We start from the raw sequence: 27,291 nt of genomic DNA, 5'->3' as shown, positions 1-27,291 counted from the left end.
TTTTTTTTTTTTTTTTTTAACCTTACTCATTTCTTTTCTGCAGCGACTCATTCAGTTGCAGTATGATATTTCAGTACAATATTTCTTACAAAATGCTTTTAAACATTCACTGATCAGCAGTCAATGCAAATTATAACCCAGAAATAGCAAAACCACCAATCCTGATGTGTATGCAATGGAGAGTCCTGTTAAATACAATACATTGCTGCAGAGAAAACATCTTTTAATCAGATGTGAGTTTATAAAAGCCCTTTATCTGGCCCTATGTGGATGTTGAGACTGACTGCGCCCTTTTAAACTTAAATAAATATTAATTACTGTCTCTTCACTAAGAGTGCTGTATGTTAATGTTGGCCATGGATGCTGTAGCCTACGAGGGGCTAATATATCATGTTGCATTGCTAGAGCATATTGCAGCTCTAGAGGTCACACAGACTTGAAACTGGAACAGCTGTACAACATGCATCTTAGATTGTTTTTAATTGTCTCACCCTTCTTTAACAGCAGTGATTCTTGTTTATAAAGTCAAGAGCCGCTCCACAAAGCACAAGCGCAGCACAGTGAGGGGGTCACATGCATAGCCCCATTGCGTGGTTACAATTTAAATGCTCCCCTTTTTGTTTCCATTAATGTGTATTGAAGTTGTATACAAGAGGGAGGACACAGGGCAAGATCCTGTGCCGGGCTTAAATAACTCATTGTGAAGAGTTACAAAGAGCACATTGCAGTCTCCACAGAGCAGTTGTTTAGCATTAGCCTTGTGCATCCGACCACAAACTCGGTTTATTCATGTGACAATGGCAAGGGAAAAAATAGTTTTGCTCTCCTGACCCACACTGCCTTTTTTTTATACTGACCCTCAAATATCACCTATAAAAACAAAATTGTAGTAATTTCTTTCTCCCCTTGCAATATAAGCCACAGTCTACTTTAGAACAGCTTGAGACTGATTCTCAATTCTGGGCAACACCTGTTTCTCCGAGCAGCACAGTGAGAGGAGGGAGGAGGGAGGTGGGATTCCTGGAGGAACTGGGGTCAGAGGAAAGAGTGGGGGGGGGGGGTTGTTCTTAACTGGGTGCATTCATTAACAACTGCAAGTCAAATTGTCACAGGCATGGTAGCCTTTCTTGATGAATTCATTGCAAACCCAAGAAAACAGTAACAAACCACATCGACAGCATTAAAAAGGGGAGAACAAAAATCCTCTCGCTTTTGAGAATAAATTGTGTTTTGATTACAGGTACTCAATTGAACTTAGCGATTGTTTAAATGCATCTCTCTGAAGTATACCACAAACTGCACCAAACTGGTTTAACAACAAGAACGATAGAAACAACATAGTTTTGTTTAAAAATCAGATACACTTAAGAAAGGAAAGTATTATTTTAGTTGTAGTATTGCAATAATATATGTTAGAAAGTACTGTTTTCATTACTGCAAAAATCTGTTCTCAATGTTACCAAACCCAACCCACTTGGTCTTGTTTGGTACAGTACTTGTTTGCACACAGGAAGCCTTCCTAGATCTACTGTTGCTTGCTCTGTTGCTATGCATGCTCTGTTTCCACATGTTTGTTTGTATGAACTTTAAAAGTTCTTATAGACTCAAGTGTTTGCAGTGTAGTTTGGTGCTGACCTAATAGAAGAGGGGTTTCCCACAAAGGGAAGAATAACAAAGCCCACTGTTTCTGCTTCATCTCCCCTGTAAGAAGCACATGCTCAGCCAAGCAGACAACAGTTGGGCTGAAGATACACTGTTGCACTGGGAACAAAGACTCCTGTCTGGTCTGCACTGTTTTCAAACATACCCACTAGACTGTCAGCTGGCCTGTCTGCTCTTCGAAAGCATTTTTCTTATATTTTATACTTTATATAATCTGGTCTGTAAGGCAGGCTTGCTTCAAGGCTGACATAATTGATGCCGGGCAGAAGACGTCAGTCCGAGTCGCCCAGAAAGGGTAACCTCTCAATCACCCGTAAATCACAAGTGTCAAGCCTCTTTATCCTTTGCATCTTGGACTAGCCATGGCATTCCTGGAAACCTCTCCCACCTTCAGATGGGCAAACCTTGGAGATCTCAACAGCTGGAGATCTTCCAAGTGGAAAAGTCAAATGTTTATATTCTTCCAGTAATAACACTGGGGTAACAACGGATCCAAAAGCCTGGTTAATAAAGGAATTAAAAACATACTTGGACGAACTATAATGAAAGCTTTTGTTCTTTATTTTATCTTGGGGTGCTACAGTGTTTCTGTACCACACAGCTGTGTGCTACTGTACATAATGGTAAACTTAGTTTTTAAATTGGTTGTGCATGCAGTAGGTAAATAAAATATTTTCCAGCTAAATCTCAAATAATGCTGCTGTATTTTTGGGGAATGTGTTCTATATGATCATCTCCTGCATCTGAAAAGTGATAGCGGGGGGTCCTGGTGCTGTGTTTTTACGAGGACACAGATATACAGTACTGTAGGACACCTGACAAATCATACCTTCAGTTTTAAAAGTCCATATCGGCTTTGTATCCAATCCCATTTCCTGTTCTAAAGAACGAGTTGTTACGGAAGCTGCAGCTAACTTGCTTTTTTTTCTCTCTCTAGTAGTTAAAGTTCTTTGGAACGCTTCTTTTCCGATTTACTGCTTTAGTATGAAGGATCGAGGCTGAAGGTACTGGAGGTGCTCTGAGATTTCTAATGGGCTGTCAAGGGCAAGACACCTGGTCGGTACAGCGCTAGCTCCTTCCTGTACAGTTGAGCAGGTGAGGGGCAATATTCCTATACAGAAGTACAATTACTTGATGCTTCCTCTGTTCCATATGCTCGGCCATGATGCTGGCAATTAATCATGTAAGGGTAACAGAACTGCAGGATGAAGAGAGAGAACTCCAGCCCGAAGAGCAAACTCCAGACAACACAGAGGAGAACAGACAGGAGCGGCTCCACTCTGCTCACTCTGAATAGGAAGAGCTCTAGGCTTGGTCGCACGCTTCATGGGCCAGGGGTTGCTGGGTTACTGCAGTAGATGAAGACGCACTGGCAGCTGTCATTTCATTCTTTCTCTGTGCATTTGGCTACAGGGGAGTTGGGGGGGGGATTATAAATGGCTTCACCACTTGTTCTCTGTTAACTCCACGTTTCAGTACTGGGTCAGTATAGCAATGCTCTTTGACTCATGATGGGGAACGTGTCTCTTCAGATATAGTATATGGACGTGAGCTCACGGTCTAATATATATATATATATATATATATATATATATATATATATATATATATAATATATATATATATATATATATCTCGTCTATATAGTTTTAAAATGGTGGATGTTGGACAACTCACAGGCCCAGTAAACGCTTTGGCTCCTGAATTGTTCAGCTCCTCTTTATTCCTGCAAAAATAAATACAACTGAGGAATGTGAGCCCTTTTTCTGCCCTGTGATATCCCAGTCAAGAGGCAAGCAAGCATTATTGAATTGTTTACTAGTGGTTAAGAACACATTAGCAACCACTAAGTGACAAAAGCCAAGAGGGATTTGGGGGTACCCTGCCCCGAGCTACACTTCAGACTGGAATGTGAGGGTCTCATTAGTTTGGCCCAGAGGGGCTGTCCTGTCGCGCTAGGCCTTGTTTGCGTTTGTTTATCCATAGAGCCTTTTAGAAGGAGGAGACATTGATACATTTTCCAGTAAAAATATACACACTGTGGGGGTAAAAAGAGTACCTGTATTCTTTCTCTCACATTCAAATAAAAAATAACCTATAATTGGGGTCACCGGGATGCTTTTTTTGTCCATTTCAGGAAGTAAAGGATAGGATTTGTCAGCAGTCTGTAAACACATGCACCCTTAAAGGCCTGCGCTAACAGAAGGGAGAGATAAGGCAGGCCAGTGCACCTCTCAAGCTGTTTGTTTGTCCTGGTGACCTGCAGCCTGAACACTGTGAAAGCTGGGAGTCCCAGAGATCACAGAGGGGGTAAATGTGAAAGCCTCATTCAACAGCAAGTTAAAAAGTCATTATTAGTCGTGCAAGTTGATTTATTTTTTTGACAAACCTTTTTTAAACCAGTTGTCTTTCCCCGTCGTGGTTTGCTGAGCTGAGACGGGTGTTTTTTGTTCTGTTAACTGAACCTTTTAACCGGAGTGGAAATACATGTTCGGGGTGGGAGGGAGGGAGGGAGAGCGAGAGAGAGAGAGAGAGAGGGACTGTCTACAGGTTGCTAGGAGGGCAGTGGTGGTTAGTTTTTCCTGAAGTTACCAATTGGACAGGTACAGTAAAGGTTGTCAGGTTGATGATCATAGTTACTCCCGGCATCTCATCGCTCAACCATCCTCATTTCCATTCTTGCAGAATATTGCAGGCAGTCTTACTCCCCCTGACAAAATGAGTTTTTCTTCTTAACTAAACTGTCACACCTCCAAAGTTTCTGTGCTGTTACACTCACATGAAACGGCTTGCATCGGTGCAAGCGGACTGGAATTAGCCATCCATTTACTTGAAAGTAAAATATATATATATGTGTGTAAAGTGTGACATACTGTACCATTGGGCGTAAGGCCTTGTCCTTTATGTATATAAACACAATTGTTATTAAACTTGCCCAGGACCTTCGTTAACACAAGTTCCCTTATAATAGCAAAAACGTTCCCTTAGCAAAAACATTGCAAAGTGCAATAAAACACAGTGAAAGCATGGTAAAGCATAGGTAAGCATTGCTAAGCACTGAGAGGTATGGTAAAGCATGTTAAATAACTGGGTAAACTGTGGTAAATGCATAGTATAAACATGGGAAAAGCATGGTAAGAAGTAAGAATGCAAAAATACTGTGGTAAACCTTTATTGGGGTATTGAGTGTCGAGTGACCCCAGAGTCTGTTTTTTGCATGTTACCAATAGTTCTCATTTTGTATCGGGAGCTGCAGACAGAGACTAATGTAAGTTTCTAACCCTGTTTGAATGTGACTCCACAGCATCCTCCCATTCCCACTCAGATCACTGGAGATGCCAACAAGCACAATATAGCCAGACTGTGTTTTGATGTTTTTTTTCAGAGCATTTTGTACTGCTTCAAAAGCATGATTTAGAAGTGTTCTGGCAAGAACAAAAACAGACTTTGTGATTGTCAGAAATGTAGAGAAAGAGAGACAGAGAGAAAAAAAGATGTCTATGATGGGGAGAGATGAAACTGCTTCACTTGTGGATCTGACAGAAAAAAGACAGCTCTTAATGAGCCATTGGAGCTGCTCAGAGTAACAGATCCATCACAAACAAGAAGACTGTTTAAGTGAGCAGGGATCACACTTTTCTTTTAATTCCTCTTCATTCCTGCTTCACCGGACCGGGGTAGAAGTTAACTTGTCTGGAAGGTCGTCAAACATATCTCTCTGGATCGACACTCGTTTTAGAATCTTTGACTGTACAGAATTAATTGCTCGTCCCTCCCTTAGAAAGGAAAAATACACATAGTACAGTTAACAAACCAGAAATAAAAAACTAATTTTATTCGGTGCTGTCTGGGCGGTCTTGCATGGTCTCTTAATAGTTTTTAAGTCTTATTTGTTTTGCTGTCAAGTTGTGCTTCAAACACCAAGTTTAAATATAAAGCAGAACTTGCTTATGTCACTCTTGATGTATTTGTGATCTAAGCAGGACTTGAACCCAGACTTCCCAGGGCTGAATGGCCAGTGCATTACATTACCAACCTGCACCACTGAAATTTTTTAACACGATGCAACTGCTCCTCAGAGGTAACATTCTTTGGGCCCCCTGCAATTTGGATTGTTCGTAATCAATATTCCAATGTCTGTTTAGCTTGAAGATCTGCTTGCAATGTCCTGTTCCTTGCTGCTGCCCGCTTTCCTCTCATGCCTGACAATTCTTTCACTTTGTTGATTGGTTAATAGCTGAACAGTATTAAGGAAAGCATTGCTTTTGTTGCTGCTGCTTGCACTGAGCCCTTTATTAGTCGTGCTGTTTGTTGCTTCTCATTCCAGACCTGGCTCGTGCTTTGCACAGTGGAAGGTGAAGGATGTCCTGCTGCAGACAGACGTGAGGCTGTGCAGGGTGTCCTCCCACTCCTGGAAGAGCGAAACCAGCTCCGGCAGCACTGGAGGGCCAGGTAAAACTGCTGTTGTATATCGTACAAAAAAAAAAATACAATGCACCAGCAACTACCAGGAGCACATCCCTTAGAAAAGCTTCCCATTGTAAAAGCATAGCAAAATGTATTAAAGCACAGTGAAAGCATGAGCAAGCATTGTAAAGCTATGGTAAAAGCATAGAAAAAACCATGGCAATCCATAGTTAACTATGATAAATACACAGTATAACCATTGGAAAAGCATGGGAAAACAGCAAGATTACTATGTTGACTTTTTATAAGGGATAGGACAGTTTTTCAAATTGATGTCCCAAAATAATTTACCTGCATCTTCCTCACTCCAAAACCATTAGCCTGCTACCTAACCAATGATGTGTCAACAAGCAATATCCTAGTTGCTTATTCATCTATGGCTTCTGAAGACTCAAATGCTTTGAATTGTGGAAATGCTTTGATGTAATGATGGTGAATATTCTGCAAACCCTGTCTGCAATCTCCACGACAGGTAAGGCCTCCAGATAACTCGTAACAATTCCCTTTATGGAGATACAACCCAGTTCTAGTGACAAGAGGTTTTAACAGTCCCCCATTACTGAGATAAACCAGGTTTGATTGAGCAGTATTTTTTCAACAGCTCCACCCCCAGCCCTCTTCATTTGTAAGACTGTTTCCTAATACACCACCTAGGTAAACAAAACAAGAAAGAAAATAAAAAACAAACCTTAAACTTTGTATGAGGCCTTCGTACAAATGGGTTTGACCTTTGCATGCTGCGGACAACATAATCAGGTTCTGGAGCCAGCGCTGAGGCTGATACAGTCTCGTCTCTGGGCAATGTGTTATTGAGCCTTAACAAACTGAGCAGTAGAGATAGTGCAGGCCCCTCAGAAACAGCCAGAAGCAGCCTAAGGGGCTGTTTCAAGAGTGTGAGGCCGGGGATACCTCAAGAGGAAAGGGTCCCCAGTGTACAGGGCAGCCATAACCCCACCCCACTACTCCCTGTTTGATGTTTCTGTTTCTGGGGACGTGTCTCGTCCAGATGACCCCTCCAAACACACTGTTACCATACACCTCTCCTTGCCTCGCCAAAGCTCCCTGGCCTGACGGCTGGAATGAAACCCTGACAATGGCAGCCATCAAGCATGTAGTGTGGAAAGCTATAAACCATCCTCCTGAGCTCGGGCAAGGCAGAAAGGGGGTCCATCAAGGTTTGAGAGGAGCAGCTGACCGCTTACACAGGAATTTCGTTGGGGAGGTTGCTAAAGCAGGAAGTAATTAGTTCTTGTCAAGCGCCAGGCAATAGGTTACTGTGCTTTTACAGTGCTTTACTTTCATCAGTGTGAGAAGAGGGATAAGATAACAGTGTTTTCCTTTTCTCGGGGAGCTCTGATAATATATTTATCTTGTAGTGCATTTCACGATCCTCAGCGCACATGATTGGAGGTTCAAAGCTGTCTGGGAAATAGTTGTCAGCAATCAAAGGGCAAAGCAAGTCCAGTTGCTGTAAGATGGGTTTGCTACCCATCATATTGAGCCTTGTGCCTTTTTACAATCACAGCATTCATAAAAGCAGAACTAGCTGCCTATCAGTGTATATCGATAGATACGGTAAGAAAGAAAGGTTAGTAATATTTGAAACAGGTTTTTATTTGTCACAGTAGTAAAGCTGTGAGGCCAGGTTGTCAAGATTTAAATCCCCATTACTGTTAAAGTTATCTATTAAGTGTGGATAAATCTGTAAAGGTAGACAAGGAGCTCTTCGGTGTGACTTATTGGAGTCATATACTGTAATTCAGGTACCAGGCAGGGGGTTACTCAGTTTATATGATGAAGCAGTTTTTGGGCCTCGTTTTTAATTGCTTGCATACTCTTGTAAATTTATAGCTGCCTAACACGTAGCTCAGATAAATCTCGGCTTGCAATTTCATTTGCATCTAGATCCTGGTGATTTAACACACCATGACACAGGAGAGCTCTCTGGTGCAATTTTTTAAATGAATGCCATGCAGCTACCGAGTCCTTTTAAAACACTAATGCCCCTTAGGGACCCGGGGCTGTACAGGGCTCCTTGGGTTTTAATTTAATCTAATTCTGCTCCTAACGATCCTCAACACCTCAGGTGAAATGCTCTGAAGGGGCTTAGGTATTAAAAGAAATAGCAGATTTACTGAAGGATTTAGTTTGTTTTCATGAGTCGATAGCATGTGATGGACAGGTTATTATAGCCGCAGAAGAACTACTCAGACCCCCTTTGAAGTGGCCCTGCTCCGACCTCTGCAAGCAAAGGTTAGGACTTGGCTAATAAAATATGTGCATTACCACAGCCAGCACGCAAACACTGAGGGGAGCAGCTGTGAATTCTGTACTGGTCGTGCAAACTGCTATAGGCTTTCTAAGGTCATTATATGATAATGAAAATTATTACTGAATTACATGGGGGTTTACTACATGAGTGCAGGATGGGAGGAGACAGAGCGAGGCTCGTATTGGGTTTGATAACTGGAGTGTGAAGGCGCCCATCTGGTCTTCTGCAGTTAGATTTTTTTTTTTTTTTTTCCCCCCTCTAAAACAGACAAAGGCATGGGGAGGCACTGGCCTCTAATGTGCTGTAAGAGTAGATTAAGAACTTACAAAGAATGCTTACTCTCTGGGACTCCGCGATTGCTGGAATAAGTGCAGCGTTTGTCCCCCAACATCATCAATATTGTTAATCTATCCACTCGCGTTGTGCTGCCGTGCTTCTCCTGCTGGTTTTCACATTCATATGCTCCACTGGTCTTGATTAAGCTTTTTCCTTTTCCCCTTCCAAACCATTTCCCCCTATATATCCCCCTCCCCAACAAATACTCCAGCAGGGCTGTGACATGAAAGGAATACGCAGGTTCAAGAAGGGTCACCTTTAAAGCTATAGCATCTCACAATAATGTTAAACACTGTGTGACTGGTAACAGGCAACACATGCTCAATCATGCTTCGAACATGAAGACGTAACTTTCTATAGCCAGGTGGTAAATGACCTTGAACTCAAAATTAATAAGGAAATAAACAAGAGCGAAAAGCAAATAAAAGATCTGTTTTATTGAGTGATTGGATATATCCGTTGTTATCATGCTTGACGATAGGTAACCAGTAGGGTGCTTGGCCCACAGTGATTGTGAAGTCATGCAGGACTCCGGGTTGATCTGCCACTCTACTCTGTGTATTGAAGGCAGTTATGTGGCTCGCTGGGTTCCCCTATGTGAACACCAGCCTGCACACTGATCTAATAGAGCCATCAGGCTGACAAGGGCGTCCATCCTTGGATTAACAGAGCCATTTCAATCTGTTGAATAACCAGTTTCTCCAAAATATTGACACATCAGTAATCACCACTGTTTGCCTAAAAACAGTGGTTGCCTGGTTGATTGGTAGCGATGGTGTGCGCATTAGGCAGGGCAGGGTTTACATTGCTCACAGTTATTACACCTAAAAAAAAAAACTAAAAAAAACACCACAAAAAAATGAACTGCTTTCTAGCTCGGAACCCCATCGCGATTTTTACAATGAGATTATTCCGCCCCTCTAGTAGGGGCCAGTCTATCCCTCGGCACCCCAGACATCCCTGGCTTATGTATCCCACTTTTAAAGTATTTAGGATTGTTTGTTTGCTCTCGTACAAAAAAAAAAAAAAATCTGTCTTGATTTTTGACTGTTGTGAATGACTTGTATCACTGTAGTGGCTGTCTGCTTACGAAGGTGACCTCTGACTCCGAAAGATTTAAGCTTTCCACCACCTGTACAGCCAAAGGGTGTGTTTAGACTTGAAGATACATATTTATTTTTATTTATTTATTTATTTAAACAATCTTTGGCAATTTTGGGCCCATGCATATTTTATCTTTTTATATATTTTTTTTAATCAAAGAACCTTATCAAATGTATTCAGAATCTTCAATCTCAAAACACATGCTGCACTACAAGTGGCAGATAATATGTGGTGACTTTCTATTTTATTTACGTTATACAAAGTAAATATACATGTTCATTTTTGCGCTGGCTCTTCTCTTCACACACCCTCGCCCTCCAGAGCTGAGTGTCTCAATGAATGAATGAAGCTGTCCAGCCTATAGCTGTGCGCGATGCTCAGCTGCCCAGAAAGACCTCTGACCCCTGTCCGTTTGGTTCCTGCCACATTTCTTTTGTTCCCAGCGATTGTTTCCCCTGCCTCCTCCTTTCACCTGTGCAGAGGCCCCGCTATGAGAAAGGCATTCAAACAAATGAAACCCAGGATCAATAGAAAGGCCACTCCAGCAAACAATTCAACTGCTGGCTGATTATATGTTTCAGTACAGCAGCCACCAGTTGGCCGGGGTCTGTCAAGGACCTATCAAGCCATTGTGGTGGCCTCTCTTCAGAAATCTGTCGCCTTTCCACAGTGACCAAACTCCACCCACTGGGAGGGTCACTGAGGGGGACCCTCTCACAGATGGGAGGTTTGAAAGATCTGGAGCATGTCAATCAATAAACAAGCAGGCATGTCCAACCAGCTCCAGCTTTAACAAACCTCACAACAATGGCAGTGATGACTTCTACAGCGCTGCTCACAACTGCTTTCACAAAGCAATCAACATTGCGTTCATTGTAATTGATTAAAGAGACAGGCTTCAGTCTAGCCTAGCTGTCCTGAGTAATTTATTATTTGTATTTGGTCTGGTTATGGTGTTTTCATGAGTTATTGTTGTGGTGGTGGTTATTTAAAGAAAGTTTCTATCCCCACAAATAGTCTCATAAATAGCAGGAATGAGCACTGCAGGGCTGTTTTTTACTTGTGGATTTTGACAGCAACCAACTTTGGCTTCAGAAAACAAACTACTCAAGCTTCCTGTTGTGATTATTTCCTGGGTTAAACAGAGCAGTGTAGTAGTGTAGTTATTGTGTAAAACTGTGTGCCCCACCCCACCCCCCCCCCCCAGTGTAGTTCACTGCTGTGTGCCCCCCACTGTGTAAAACTGTGTGCCCTGGGTTAAACAGAGCAGTGTAGTTCACTGTGTAAAACTGTGTGCCCAGTTCACTGTGTAAAACTGTGTGCCCTGGGTTAAACAGAGCAGTGTAGTTCACTGTGTAAAACTGTGTGCCCTGGGTTAAACAGAGCAGTGTAGTTCACTGTGTAAAACTGTGTGCCCTGGGTTAAACAGAGCAGTGTAGTTCACTGTGTAAAACTGTGTGCCCTGGGTTAAACAGAGCAGTGTAGTTCATTGTGTAAAACTGTGTGCCCTGGGTTAAACAGAGCAGTGTAGTTCACTGTGTAAAACTGTGTGCCCTGGGTTAAACAGAGCAGTGTAGTTCACTGTGTAAAACTGTGTGCCCTGGGTTAAACAGAGCAGTGTAGTTCACTGTGTAAAACTGTGTGCCCTGGGTTAAACAGAGCAGTGTAGTTCACTGTGTAAAACTGTGTGCCCTGGGTTAAACAGAGCAGTGTAGTTCACTGTGTAAAACTGTGTGCCCTGGGTTAAACAGAGCAGTGTAGTTCACTGTGTAAAACTGTGTGCCCTGGGTTAAACAGAGCAGTGTAGTTCACTGTGTAAAACTGTGTGCCCTGGGTTAAACAGAGCAGTGTAGTTCACTGTGTAAAACTGTGTGCCCTGGGTTAAACAGAGCAGTGTAGTTCACTGTGTAAAACTGTGTGCCCTGGGTTACACACAGCAGTGTAGTTCACTGTGTAAAACTGTGTGTCCTGGGTTAAACAGAGCAGTGTAGTTCACTGTGTAAAACTGTGTGCCCGTTAAACAGAGCAGTGTAGTTCACTGTGTAAAACTGTGTGCTGGGTTAAACAGACAGTGTAGTTCACTGTGTAAAACTGTGTGCCCTGGGTTAAACAGAGCAGTGTAGTAGTGTAGTTCATTGTGTAAAACTGTGTGCCCTGGGTTAAACAGAGCAGTGTAGTTCACTGTGTAAAACTGTGTGCCCTGGGTTAAACAGAGCAGTGTAGTTCACTGTGTAAAACTGTGTGCCCTGGGTTAAACAGAGCAGTTCACTGTGTACTGTTATTATGTTGCTGAACGTGTATCAATTCTTGTCGGTAATCTTAAACTCTTTGGTGGTTGTGCAATAGTAAAATGAACATTGTTTTTGGTAGTTCATGTGTGTTGTTAAACAGAGCAGTGTAGTTCACTGTGTAAAACTGTGTGCCCTGGGTTAAACAGAGCAGTGTAGTTCACTGTGTAAAACTGTGTGCCCTTTAAACAGAGCAGTTGTTCACTGTGTAAAACTGTGTCTGCAAAACGTAGTTTTTACTGCTTTTGACTATTGGAGCTCGTGTTCAGCGGAGCGTCGATTTGCTTACAGTTTCTGACACATGGATCATCCTGCCACTGAAAATCAGTTTTAATTACCAGGAAAGGTTAATGAAAACACTGGTTTGTAATGATATGTTTTTAACAAGGCGAGCAAGATATGTTGTTTATAAAGCAAAGAAAGAGCATGTTTGATACAGGAAAAGGTGGTGCAAATTCTTTAATACCAGGCCTGATGGTACAAAGGGTTTTACAACATGTTAGTAAAACCCATAATTATCTTTTAAAAGAACATTTAGTAATAGGATAGCGACCATAAACTGAGTGCTTAAAAGCCTTCAGGGGTGGTTTTACTAGGCCTTGCTCCTGTTAAAATATGAAGTGTGGTTACAGCATGTGGACAGGACTGATCACTGTGTCACACTCGTACTGAGCTCACTGATCATTGAATCCCAGCTCATTGGCTTTGCTGGTGTGAGTTTTCAGTGTGTGTGTTTATATTGGTTGGTCATCTTAAATTGATTTTCTTAGCTGGTATTAGTTTTGTTAACATTATTATGCCCCCCCCCCATCATCTTACCATTGAATTTTTATTAATTTTTGTTGTAACAAAAACATTATTATGCCCCCCCCCCCCCCCCTACACACACACACACCTTTTTATTGTTCTGAGAATATTTAAGGTCTTCACTTGTGAGATGCAAATAATTCAAATTCAAGGCTATAGGTGAAATGCAGTATCCTTGTACCTGTGCTGGAAGTGGTCTTGCAGCTAGACCATTGGAGTAAGTAAGTTACCAAGGATAACTCTAACAAGACATCTTTTGTGTGAGAAAAACTAGTATTTTTAACAGCAGGGCTGCTGACTGTTTCTGTGTTTTTCACTTAATAAAACCTTTGAAGCAGCAATAGAATAATAATTCTGCATTTCTGATTGCTGACAATCCAGGTTTACTATTCAGTACGGTGCTCCCTCGACATTCCCTATTTCCAAATAATACAGTGAAGTGTCTGGTGCTGTACTTCACTGGGGACGCTCCCTTCACTAATTCACACCCCTCACAATTTCACTGCAATTCTCTTATTCCTCAGTCAAATCTAAAGGTGACCCATAACAAAGAGAAAGTGCTAACCTGCTGTATGTACCCAAGCAGTGAATGTGTCCTGTGCTATTTAGTCTTTAAAGTGATGTCAAACTCTCTGAGAAAGTAGCTGCCCTTTGAAGGGTCATGGAGTTTGTATAGAGAGAAGAACCCTAATGCAGAACAGTAAGAGCACAATTCAAGTGGGAAACCTCACTGTGATTAGCTGTTCGGGGCTTTTCTGCATTCTGCTGTAAAGACTTCATACAGTTCATAAAACTGCACTGGGGTTACAGCACGACTAATAAAAAACATTTCAAAAATAGAAATGCATTTTCGTGTTTTATTAGTAATGGGATACCTAATAACACTGATTCTGTGCTGGCTGAACCAGTGTTAAAGTGCGGTTAAGAATTGCCTGAGGAAAGAAAAGAAAAGATAGGGGAGGGGGGGGGGTTATTTATGAGACAAAAATGCAGCAGGCAGGCTTGTCGACAGATGTTCAGAAGGTGATGTTACAATTCTTGAGTGCCTACATCTCACTGAGCTGGCAGCAGACACACGCACACTCACAGTGCATGTCGGCTCAGGTGGAAGGTGGGTCTGGCACTAAAAGCAAATCGGTCTCCTCCGGGCCTAGACTGCACTCCTTGCATCTGAATGAAGCTGTGTGTGTGTGTGTGTGTGTGTGAGCGAGAGAGTGATAGTGTCTGGGGTGGCTGTGCTGTAATTAACACTCAGAATCCTTGCCTTTTTTTTCCTGAAGTGACGTGTGCAGTAATGATATTGTTAGCTCCCTTAATTTCCCAGTTTCACCATCAATTATGCCATGTGTTCTCCTATCTAGTTGGCGCTACCTCCCCTTTGTTAATTATAACCTACAAGACTGTTACAGTTAATTTTATGGCAAGCATATTGTCTCTTCAAGGATCCTGAGCAGGTCATAAATTATCTTGAAGGTGAAATGCAACTTGGGGGAAACAGTTATGAAAATTCCATCCATCTCACATAGGAGCCCCAGCTGCTCCTGTCACAAGCACCGCAGTGAAGGAATGATGGTGGGTCAGGCCTAGGAAGCAGGGCCCGGCCTGTCACCGTGCAGGAAGCCTGTCCTGGACCTGTCAAGCACCAGCCTGCTGCCGCTCCCCAGTGACCCCGCTGCGCAGGCAGTGTGAGGCAGCCGGGCACAGGGGGGGACAGTCCCAGCGCTGTCTGTGTTCATTACTGTACAAAAACTTGGGGGTAAGGCAGGCAGGTACGAAGACGTTTTCTCTTCACTTCTGTCATGATGTGAGGTATCATCTCAGTGTGTGAGTGTCTGTGTGAATGTTTGAAAAGAAAGATTTACTCCAGTAAACCAGACAGGTGCTATCATTGCTTTATTATGAACATTACCAGGTAATTCATTAACTATGCACAAATGGTGCACGATTGTGAAATGGATGCTCTGTTAGCCTTGCCATAGTGGGGAATTTGGAGTGCCTAGTGTTAAGACCCTAGTGTCCTGACATTGCTAATTATTCTTCAACGTTGGTTTGTAGCAAGAGCTGTAATGAGTCAGCCTCCCGGGCTGTTAAAGGTCCATTAGGTGTGGGCAGGCTCCGGTGCAAAGCATCTCTGTAGCGTCTCAGCCTCCTCCCTCCCAACAGCTGCCCTTCCCTTCCACCCTGATACATCATAGAGTATGCAGAAAGTACAGACAGGCCCCCGAGGTGTGCACGGACTAGCTCCGAGAGTACAGTAGACAGACCCCCGAGGTGTGCACGGACTCGCTCCGAGAGTACAGTACAGACAGGTCCCCGAGGTGTGCACGGACTAGCTCCGAGAGTACAGTAGACAGACCCCCGAGGTGTGCACGGACTCGCTCCGAGAGTACAGTACAGACAGGTCCCCGAGGTGTGCACGGACTCGCTCCGAGAGTACAGTACAGACAGGCCCCCGAGGTGTGCACGGACTAGCTCCGAGAGTACAGTACAGACAGGTCCCCGAGGTGTGCACGGACTCGCTCCGAGAGTACAGTACAGACAGGCCCCCGAGGTGTGCACGGACTCGCTCCGAGAGTACAGTACAGACAGGTCCCCGAGGTGTGCACGGACTCGCTCCGAGAGTACAGTACAGACAGGCCCCCGAGGTGTGCACGGACTCGCTCCGAGAGCACAGTACAGACAGGCCCCCGAGGTGTGCACGGACTCGCTCCGAGAGTACAGTACAGACAGGCCCCCGAGGTGTGCACGGACTCGCTCCGAGAGTACAGTACAGACAGGCCCCCGAGGTGTGCACGGACTCGCTCCGAGAGTACAGTACAGACAGACCCCCGAGGTGTGCACGGACTCGCTCCGAGAGTACAGTACAGACAGGCCCCCGAGGTGTGCACGGACTCGCTCCGAGAGTACAGTACAGACAGGTCCCCGAGGTGTGCACGGACTCGCTCCGAGAGTACAGTACAGACAGACCCCCGAGGTGTGCACGGACTGGCTCCGAGAGTACAGTACAGACAGGCCCCCGAGGTGTGCACGGACTCGCTCCGAGAGTACAGTACAGACAGGTCCCCGAGGTGTGCACGGACTCGCTCCGAGAGTACAGTACAGACAGGTCCCCGAGGTGTGCACGGACTCGCTCCGAGAGTACTGTACAGACAGGTCCCCGAGGTGTGCACGGACTCGCTCCGAGAGTACTGTACAGACAGGTCCCCAAGGTGTGCACGGACTCGCTCCGAGAGTACAGTACAGACAGGTCCCCAAGGTGTGCACGGACTCACTCGATGGGTACCCGCACTACTTTACATGAAACCAAAAATACAGATCCAGCCTTCCTGTTCTGATTGTTCTGACCTGTTCCCTGGTAAAGATCTGATTGTACCTACTCCCTGGTAAAGATCTGATTGTACCTGTTCCCTGGTAAAGATCTGATTGTACCTGTTCCCTGGTAAAGATCTGATTGTACCTGTTTCCTGGTAAAGATCTGATTGTACCTGTTTCCTGGTAAAGATCTGATTGTACCTGTTCCCTGGTAAAGATCTGATTGTACCTGTTCCCTGGTAAAGATCTGATTGTACCTGTTTCCTGGTAAAGATCTGATTGTACCTGTTTCCTGGTAAAGATCTGATTGTACCTGTTTCCTGGTAAAGATCTGATTGTACCTGTTCCCTGGTAAAGATCTGATTGTACCTGTTCCCTGGTAAAGATCTGATTGTACCTGTTCCCTGGTAAAGATCTGATTGTACCTGTTCCCTGGTAAAGATCTGATTGTACCTGTTCCCAGGTAGCCTGCAGTGCATCTCCTCACCACATTCAAGTAGTAGAAATATCCCTCTACAGTGCAAGCCCCCCCCCCCCCCCCCCCCTCAAAAAAAGAAAAAAAATTATAAGGTGGCAGCAAAAAACAAGCAAAACTACAAACCCCACAGAAATCAAATGCATATTCTGTATCTTGATTGACACAATCAGAATTGTTATTCCCTTAATATTTCACTGGTATAATATAATGCATGGTGATTTTTAAAAGCCACCACAGTGTGACCTAGTTCAAAGTCAAAGCTCACAAACAAGGAAAAAAAGGTTGTACTCTGTAGAGAATGCATAGCTGATCATGTCTTTCTTTCATTAGACCCCCTCGTCATTGGTTCAGGAATGCTATTTTCTCTGTCATTTATCCAGTAGCTAATGGCCACTGTGCCCTGTGTCATTGTTTTATATGCCCGCAGTGTGCTCAAAGAGTTTCCCATTGTCCTTTATTCAAGTTGAAACACCTGAGAAATCAATTGCGCATCTAAACAGGCAGTTTAGATTAGACTCTGGAGAAAAGGAGACTATTTTCCAGACCTTTAATTTGGACCCATTGAATTGCAGAGATTCCTCGGTCTGAACCCGATACAGGTTGGAGCCGAGGGAAACACTAACTATATTGTGTTCAATCAGACATTTTTTTTTTTTTTGTGATTTGATCAAAGTTCAGTTAACGAGAAAAAAAAAAGAAAGAAGTTCTCGGCTTTCCTAAGAAAGTGTAATTGTGGTAAGTTTTTTTTTTTTTTTGGGGTGGGGTGGGGGAATGTGGTGTAGTTATGCAACTAGTTATCAAGCCTGCTTATTGATTATGAATCACTGGAAACCTTTTAGACCCTGCTTGACAGAAGTTATGAGATCAGTGAAGCTACTAGGAGTGTTAATGGGCCAGGCCGCCTCTCTCGTGCGTAAATGTAATGCTATTGCATGAGCACAGGTGTTGATTTATTGACTTTGCCTCATATCATTTACATGGCCTACAAAAACACAAATCCTCATTCAGACGGACTTCCATACATTTTATTGTGTTCCACATTCCTTTAATTGATCTACAAAACAGGCTGCGACGGCGGCTTCTGCCGGCTGTGACTCTCCTTCCCTGAACACATGTTATTTATTTTACAGTGCTGCAGAATGTAAAAATTCCTTTGTCAAGATCCTGTCAGTTTTACACACTACTTTATAAACTAGTGACTCAGCTCTATACTTGTTTCAGACTGCCTCTGTTGTTCTCTGATGTAGTTTCCTTTGTGATCATAAGATGCTGCAGTGACAAGGACACTAAGCTGCAGTGTACATGGCAATAAGATATTCTCTGATAATTTACCCCACCAGTGATTGCATTGATTTCCTAGGAATGCTGTTTTGGGTACAGTAATTGCAGTGAACTTAATAGCTTTCAAATTAGATTTGGACCTCCAAAACCATGCAAAACAAACCAACAAAGAAAGACAACACTGGAGAAAAGCAAATCCTAGTAAACTGGAGATCTTCAATCAGCAGTACTGCAGTAGCCTGTCAATAACAGCGATCCCCTTAACCTGGCTCTGTGATACTGTGGCAGAGCAAAGCTCTGCCCTTTTTAAATTGGCAGGGATGGGGTTAATTTCCCCTACCTGCCTGGGTTTATTATGTTCAGGTGGCTGGGGTTGATTAGGTTAATTAACAATCAATCAGCGCCCAGCCACCTGACATAAAAGGAGGCCTCTGCTTCTCATTTGGGAGGAGGGAGTTGAGGAAGCAGGTTGGTAGTTTTTGGTTTGTGTGTATTTTTGAGATGTGTGAATCCAGTGAAGGCATTGCCCAGCCTGGAAACCTTTATTTTGTACATTTTGCTTTTTATCTTTCTTTGTGTGTTTAAATCCCTTTATTTTGCCCTTGTGCACTTTTATTTTGTGTTATTTATAATAAAATTAGTATTTTTTTGAACTGCAGACTGTCTCTGGGCCTCTATCCACTCACCAGCCTGCCACAGATACCCAGCAGATTCTTCTGTCCTGAAATGACAATCTGTCAATGACCCTTCTGTCTGGGTCCCACGTTTTGGGAAAGCTGTCTTCTCTATAGACGGGGTGCCCTGGCATCTCTGACAGACATGTAAACAGATGCAGTCGTTGTTACTAATGACAGGTGATTATAAGTGGCATGGGTGCCAGGGTAATTAAACCCTATGCTGACAGCAACATTTGGTGCCGTGGTATTCCAGCATTAGAATAATTGTTGCAGCACATTTTCACCTGCTAGGCTGTGCCTCTGAACATCATTAATTATGCTGTGGAACATGCCGTGTGGAGATGTAAGCTGGCACGCTCTCGGATCTGTGTAATGTGCTGGCGTTCCAGGCTGGGGATACCTCTGTCCGCTAGAATGAAAGGGCCGGGGTTTGCAAACAGAAGCGCTACGATATGGTTACTGAGGTGAAAATAACATGCTACCTTCCGTCACTGCTGGGAAGCTCTTCTTCTCCTATCCTGCACTAATTACCTGGTTCAGCTTGTGTTTATCTAATCAGCTTGTGTGTGTGTCTGTATCTGTGGGTGTGAGTGCAGTGGAATTGAGACTGGAAATATAATATAATATCATCTATTTTTATATAGCGCTTTTCATAGTGGACCACCATCACAGAGCGCTTTACAGAGGTAGGCTGTGAACTGCACATTATATGCAGAGTCACTTACAATAGGACATTGATTTAACGTCTCATCCACAGGACGGAGCACAAGGAGGTTAAGTGTCTTGCTCAGGGTCACGCAGTGAGTTAGTCAGTGGCAGAGTGGGATTTGAACTGGTGACCTTCTGGACATTAACCACTGGACCACACTGCCTCTTATGGTACTGGATGACACAGTTCACCAGCTTCTCACCTCTGTCACCCCTGCAAACCTGGCCTGGGTTTAAATTAGTTTTGCAATCTCCAGACATTCCTGTTATTTCCTAATAATTGTTGTTACACTTAATAGAAATGAAAATTTTGTTTTTTTTGTTTGTTTTTTTTCACCAAAATCGCCAAAGATGCGCCCTACACAATTTTCTTTGTGCTGTTGTGTGTTATCCTACAGAGTACCTAGTAGCTGAGGTTTAATGACTTTGCTGGATTTGGTTAATTGTCCTGGTTTCATACATTCATTGTTCAGTCATGTGTAGAAGGTGCTGGAGGGAGCAGTGCTGGGACCAGCCAAGCTGCTTAGGCAGAGAGGACTGCTGGGTGTCTGGCTCCCTGGAACTGGCATCATTAGGCACATGACGCTGTCTAATGCAGACAAGCCATCCATTCAGAAAAGCAGCCATTATAAAGGAGGTGCAGGTGGCTCAGTACATACAGTATCCTTGAGACATAGGGGTCGCAAGTTTGTAACCTTGCCCATTGTACAGCTCAATAAGATGGCATTTGAGACTTGGTTCACCCCCCCCCCCCCCCCCCCCCCCACCTCCAATGTACACTTTTAGTAGCAAGACTCTGCTTAGAATAGGTGCAGATAGGAGAAGTTAATATAAAGTCAATAATCTTTCTTTACATAATTGGAAAGATCACCAGTGATCTCCACGAATGGAAGGTGTCTTCTGTTTATGTTTAAGGATTAGGAATAATAATCTCCCCTCTCCAGTTCTAAAATGAAATGGTTTCCCTGTATTCTATAGAATGTGTTTGCTGTTTGTCAGTTTGGTGTTTGTGATGTTCCCAGGAGGTGAATAGTTAGCCTGTGCTCTGCGTGTGGGTGAAGGCTTCATTGTATTGATAGCTCTCCAGTCTCGCCAGTCCTGTCAGTGTAACATGACAAGCAGCGTTTCTCAGTAATGACAGTTATTGAGAGTGACTGACAGCAACCTTGACTGAGACAACAGGTTCAATCACCAGCGAGAGGAGGTTACCTGTGATAGAAAACAGACCAGAGTGTCCGATTGGGCCGAGTCAGGACACAAGTATACATATATATATATGTACACAAAAAGAAGATCGACAAACATTCCCTGCCACCTCTTTTTTCCTTTTTAAGCTTTTGATAAAATGGTCTGGTACACATGTCTGTACTCCTTGTAAAACCAACTTTTCATGTTTTTTTTTTTCAAAAGGGAAATATGATAGGGAAACAATGGCTGAGTTCCTAGTCGTTTATTTTTTTTCTTACAAGCAGAGAGCGGAAAGCTGTCATTCTATCGAGGGGGTGACTCAATACCAGATCAGAGACTGCTCTATTAATCGCCCCTGTTCTCTGCCGCGATGGCAGCACTGCTCCCACTCACCCGCAGTCAGTCTGACGCCAGGCTGAATGAGAAGAGCTACTTCCAAAGAAGAGGGTTCTCCTGCAAGCTCACTGCCCTGTATCCAGTGTACTCCTACGCGTGTTTCTAGTCCAGTGCTTGCAGCCAGCAGTTCAGGTTATACTTATACTGTCGCTGTCTACGAAGCCATTTACCCAACAGCCATTCCTGACTATTAAAGATAGCGGCATCGTGTCTCCTGTGACAAATAGAAAACCTATTGCATCACCTTATCTCAGATTTCAAATGAATGGATGTTAACTTCTCTCTTCCCTGTTTAGTAATTGCAGTCTCTCCGATTTCTGTTCTGTTTAAATACCGGCTATATGCTTGTTGTACTTATTATATGTGGATATCCATTGAATGAGTGCCTTCTGAATGTAATAGAAGGTAAAATTTAGGTTGGGGTTGGTGTGGGAAAAGTAAGAGTAACTTATTGCAGATAACTGCTAATGTGAACAGGCAAGGCTCAGTGCTGTAATTCCTTCAAGTATGAAGTGTATTCAGCGTGCCAGGAAACGTATCATTGGAGTGAAGGGCTTTGATCACTTTAATGAGAGACCAATGCCACCAGATAATTCAGCTTGCACAGACCCTCATTATGTGCTCTAAAAATGTGATTAAAACGTACACTGCATTGAGAGCAAGCTTGCCTGGAAAGCCTATGGGTACTATCTGCCTTATCAGTACTTCCTAGCAGCAGTGTAACAATAATTGGAGGCAGTATTTGCTTACATTCTCTTTGTCGTTTGATGTTTATCTACAGTTTTGCATAGAGGTCTTTTCTTATTAATGAAATGATTCCGCGTGTCTGATAACCGTGCACAGCCACGGGACGAGAGAAACTACTGTTTGTGTCTGAATAAAAGTAATTTACGATTTTAAAAGGTTTTTGTTTTTTTTCACAGATTTTCAGATTAATTAGATCTCTTGCTATTGTGCTTTTCTTTGTCTGTTTTAATGTAGAGTTAAATATGATATTGTTTGAGGTAAGCTTTTTTTGTATTTAGCATAATGTTAGAATGACTGTACAGAAACATTAGAACAACTATTGGAATTGCTATATACTTCCCTTCATAGTAGGACTTTATATAGAAGTAACTCTGAATGGAGATGAAGGTAGAGTTGTCACAAACTCTCCTACTGTAGATGCCTTTAGGCTCTTCTGAAAGCCGGATTCTCCCAAAGCTGGTTTCTGCTCAGGTTTGACTCATGCAAGCCTTGTTGTTTCACACTATCTCTGTGGAGGCAGGTGCAAGCTCACTGTGTATAGTACAGGAACTAAGCAGAACATCCATTGTGCTACAGCGCTTACAGTGCTATCCACATGCACCAATGCACAAGGGCACACCTGCAATCAGTGGCACTGGAACGATTTTTAAAGTAGGGATGCTGAAAGCCATTGAACAAAACTGTAACCCCTGTATATGATCGAAGCCATGCAAAGCCGTGCTCCTGCACTCCCAGCAACCCTAGTTCCAGTGCCCCCTGCCTGCAATCAGCGTGTTCACAATGCAAGCTCCAGTGTGGTAGAAACTCTACATAACCAAAAGCCATTCTGCCAGTTGGGTCTGGAAAACATGATACCATTTGTATTCCCAGAATGTAGCATGCTGTTATTCTTTAATTATAATGGCCTTAGCAGTGTGGGACTTTGCTAACCATCTTTTAATCTACTGAGCTTTAGTTGAGAGCAACCCATCCTTGAGAAACAGCAGTCCTTGGCGCTGGACACTTTGCAGTTGCAGACTTGGGCGCGCACAAACACACATTGAAACAGAAGCACACAGTTTATTTCAAACCCGGGATAGGCTTGTTCATTACATCCCAGAGCTCAGCAGTCTCTGAAGGGAAGGCTGCAGCTGTCGCTCTCATCCTCTTTCTCCTGGCTTTGCCCTCGTCCTCGCACTCACTAACTGGGAGCCTGTTTAGCAGACCATTTTGTGAGTGAAGGTGCATCGTTTGCTGCCTAGCTTTTGGCAAAGCGGAGAGGGAGTCAGCTGGGATATAATTAAGACTCAGAGTACAGGCTGTCTGCACCACAGGAAGGGCATGTTAGATGTTGTAGGGAGTTGGTGCTGTCAGTTTGGCCAAGACTAGGGACTTTGAACTTGGGACAAAGACATTTCCTTTTAGGCTATATTCCCCGGTCCCCGTTTTCACCCCAGCCTTCGCGGAACTAGTGTTCTCTGGGCGTGGAGGTGCTCCCACATTGTAGCGCTGGGTCAGCATGTGTTACATCTATATCAGTAACATTTTAAAGCGTGAGCACATTTCCAAAGTGAATTATGCATGTGTTACAGAGAGGAGGTTGAAATCCCACAACTTTTTGTCGGAACCACAGATTCTACATTAAAAAAGCAAACCGACTAAACAGGCTAAAGAATTTGAATTTTTTAACATGTTTGCCCAGCCTGGCGAGCCGTCACGTCACAGGCTTTACTGACATTTCACAAATTGGGTTCATTTACTTCTTTGCATTGCTGGTGTCATACTCTATATGTTTTTTTTAGCTTGGTTTAGGGATGAGTGCTTGTCACACAATTAAAATGCACCCTCGTTAAAGTTTGAAACTTCAATGGAATAAAAATTGTTTACATGACCAGTTAACACTTTTATTTTTGTAAATGTGTTGTCTCAAATGTACTACCAAAACCTCCCATTATATTACATAGCTAAAACTTTTAATTAGCCTTTTATGCCAACTCACAAATTGCTGGCATGCTGCTAATATTACAGCTGGTACAATGTAAGGAACAAGCACACGTCTTTGGTATTGTGACGAATCCCAACACAAATAACAAGGTCCTCCATGGGTCTTCCAGCATGGCAGAAGTGTTGAGCAGCTCTTAGTGTGTCTCAAAATGATCTGAGGACTGGAGGCTTCAGATGATTGCCTGCTAGGTCTTCAACTGAGCAAATTTTGCAGCAATTATTAATACCTGATGAAACCAGTAAAACTATTGGGACCCTATTGAAAACAAGGGGGCGCCGTCACCTTATATTAGCTATGCTGGATTATTATTATTATTATTGTTTACACTGATCTTCATTCTTTGACAGTATCATCACTGATGAGTAGTTAGTTTGGTAGCCATACTCACAACATCTCTATACCTTCTGCGTTGTCCACTGGCTGCGGATGAAAAGGGCCATGCCAGATTAATGATAGTTTGAGTTTCACTAAATTTATAATGTGAATGCTTCAAAATGTTTCCTTTCTAAAAGCCTGCGCTGTGACAGATAAATAGCTAGCTGGATATGTGGTAGCCAGAATTGTAAATGAAATAATGCAAAAACCAAATAAACAACTAAATAAATAAAGGTATAAATAAGTAACACTGTGCATTTCTGGAACCGTGGGTCAGAGCGGTATGTATACATTCATTTGCTTTTAAATTCTAGTCCTGCAGGCATGGTGAGGAAGGTCTTTTCTCCAGCTCTCATTGTTACCAAGCTTAGGTGCTAAATGAACAGTTGTTTTAGTTGTCAGTTTTAATTCTCTCTTTTTTGCAAGCTTACGTCTCTCAGATAAATATTTAATGGGCCGAGTGTTGCGTGATGAAACATGCCCTTCAGTCATGCTTTGAAGTGTCATGTGTACACAGTGGCCTGAGGTGCCTGCACCAATATTTCCATTATACGCTCTCTGGTATTAAGAGAAAAGCAAAACTAGCATTTCTTTCCCTGAAATTTGTGAATGCAAGGCACGGTTTCTGCTAAATACAGTATAGATTTTCAAACAGCACTGTCACAGCCGTTTTGTTTTAGCAGACAACCTTGAGGTAATTATTACCATCCAGAGAAGCGCCATCTGGTCCTTGGGATAATAGAGAAGGTAGTCGTTTATAAAGCCAGTGGTAGAAATGTGGAGAGCTCTGAATGTTATAGTTCTGCAAGGTTATTTTTAATTGCGACTTAAGAGGAGGAAATAAATCTTCACCAAGTTCTTCTGCTGTTATAGGATGAGCTGTTTTCCTGAAGGTGCTTCTGTGCAGAAACCCACAGGCTGCTCTTTAAAACAAGTCACAAACAGTAATCATGAGATGCAAGGCAGTGATGCATTCCTGTATGCTAATCTGGGTCAGGATATTCACAGCATACTGTGCCTGTTGTGCATTGGTTTGTAAAGGGATTTTCAGAACTGATTCAACAACCTGCAAAGATTCAATGACCCCCCCACTGTGAAATAAAACCATTAAAAAACCGGTTCCCTTGTCTACCATTGCCTGCTTACTGTGATTTGAAGTTGCTGAAGTTTTATATTTTGTTTTGTTTTATCCTGTGCTCTGCGCTCTTTAAAATATATTAATATTTCATGTCTGAAAAAGCGTTTCAGAAACAAATCAGACCAGAGATATTCTCAAGACCTGCTAAGCCGGGATTGGTGCGCTGCCTTCACCAGAGAGGCACGGAATTGCAGAGCAAGTCAATACACTGTGGTAATGCTAGGAGATCACCTTTCACAACCCAGCTCCAATTTTGTAAGCCTTTGTTCTGATCTTTCTCATTTCATTCCAGCTACACTTGTTATTATAGTTACTGTTGTTTGTATGTTATTTTAGCTTCTTTCTTAAGTAGCTATTTTGCAATTTAGATGAAAATACAATTAAGCCACATCTGTTCTTAATGTCTTTAATGCCACACAGATGTATGGCTCTATTAAAGCCATGCTCCCTGTCTGGCAGGTTGGCTTTCAGAAATGTACATTTTCAATATTGAGTTAGACACTCTTCTATGTTAGGATGTGTAAACTTAAGTAAATCGTCTGAGGAAAAAGAGATTAACCCTTTTTTTTTTTTTTTTTCTATGTTTCAAAACAATTCCATGTGCAGGGAAGGAGACCAGCGGAAAGCACATGCGAGGGACATTTAAGTTTTGTTTTCGCGGATACCTTTCCATCATCCCTGTGAGCCTGCAGAACATCCCTTCTAATATAGAGAATGCAAAGAGAACTATGGAACCTCTTCTTTTGGGGGCTGGTGCCAATATTGCAGATTTAATCCAGCAATTGAAAGCATGGCGTGAAAGGGGTGAGCTGAGGTGCGTCCGTCTCATCCCAAACCGAGGCATACAAAAACAGTGTAGTCACTCACTGTCTGTGCCGGGCAGCGTAGTGTACATTGTGAAGCTCCTTAAATTGGAATGCAGCTTGAGTAAGAGGTGACAGCCCTGACCCGAACTCCTTGACTGATTCTGCATTCTGTACATGTGACTGGGAATCGATGGCCTTTGTTTAATAGCGTTGGAAAATGATGGTTGGTAATCCGAGAGTACTGTACAAGAGAATAAACATGGGCAGAGCTTTGATAGGGACCAGAGGTGGAGATGAACAGTAATTCTTCATTAGAGAGACTGAAGGTGTGCATGTCCAAGGCAGAGACTTTTAATGCCCGGTTTCACAGACCCCCTATTTCGATTAATCTTGGTAAAGTTAGGTGGATGGTTACCAGGATACTTTTAGCTAAGACAGGGTCAGTATGTTGACCAGATTCCGTTTATCCAGTGGAAATCTGAACATGCTGCAACCTATGCCATGCTTGCACGTTCATGGCTCAAAAACATCAGAAAAAAGCACTAAAGCACTAAAACGTGTTACGCACGCTGCGATGTGGCACAGAGACGCCAGGACCACATTAACGGGGTGCAGTGGAACGGACACGTTTCTATAAGTGTCCTAGAAGCCTGCAGTTATGTTGCAGGTGAATTTGTATCAAATGTTGTACTGCAGATGTTTCTAGTGTGCCAGGTAAGTGCCTTCCGGTGCACATTTAATGACATTTTGGCACTAAGCATGCACTTGCCTGTAATAGAGATTGTTAAACCCTTCCTTTGATTAATCCGCTCCCTACTCCAAGCACGCCTGCACACAGCAAGCACGCCTGCACACAGCAAGCACGCCTGCACACAGCAATTATGCTTGCAGTAATTGCTTACAAACACTTTATTAAGAATGTGCAGACTAATTTCATTTTGTTCTACAGAAAGAGTGAGTTTGTCTGTCCACATCCATAGCCTCTTGGCTGTTTAACAGTCAACTCAAATCCATTTCAGTTTGTTTTTTGTTTTTTTATTTAATGTATATTGTCCAGTTAAAACCTGTAATATCCCCATGTCTGATGCTTAAAACGGATACAATAAATAATAAAGTTAAATGATTGAATGCAGCTGGCTGCAGGTAAAGCCCAGGGAGCCAAGCCCTTCCTAAGCGCTGGGGCAGTCGGGTTAGCTGTTACTGTGCAAACAGTTGTTGATTATTAATCTGGACAGACCACTCAGATCAATAAAGGAAAATCTGCC

General features: G+C 43.0%; 1 protein-coding gene across 2 annotated transcripts in view; it reads left to right on the top strand.

Moving 5' to 3' along the window:
* The window catches only part of fto (FTO alpha-ketoglutarate dependent dioxygenase), a 123,126-nt gene that overhangs the window by 52,126 nt on the left and 43,709 nt on the right, over positions 1–27,291 (top strand). For both annotated transcript variants that reach the window (XM_041269265.1, XM_041269264.1), the window contains exon 8: positions 5,990–6,114. In XM_041269265.1, the coding sequence (XP_041125199.1) occupies positions 5,990–6,114 (125 nt within the window). The remainder of the gene's footprint in view (positions 1–5,989; positions 6,115–27,291) is intronic.

Source organism: Polyodon spathula, chromosome 13 (genome assembly GCF_017654505.1).
Source record: "Polyodon spathula isolate WHYD16114869_AA chromosome 13, ASM1765450v1, whole genome shotgun sequence".
In the NCBI taxonomy this organism is placed as follows: domain Eukaryota; kingdom Metazoa; phylum Chordata; class Actinopteri; order Acipenseriformes; family Polyodontidae; genus Polyodon; species Polyodon spathula.
The sequence above is the reverse complement of the archived record's forward strand: the minus strand, read 5'-3'. Positions and strand labels throughout refer to the sequence as shown.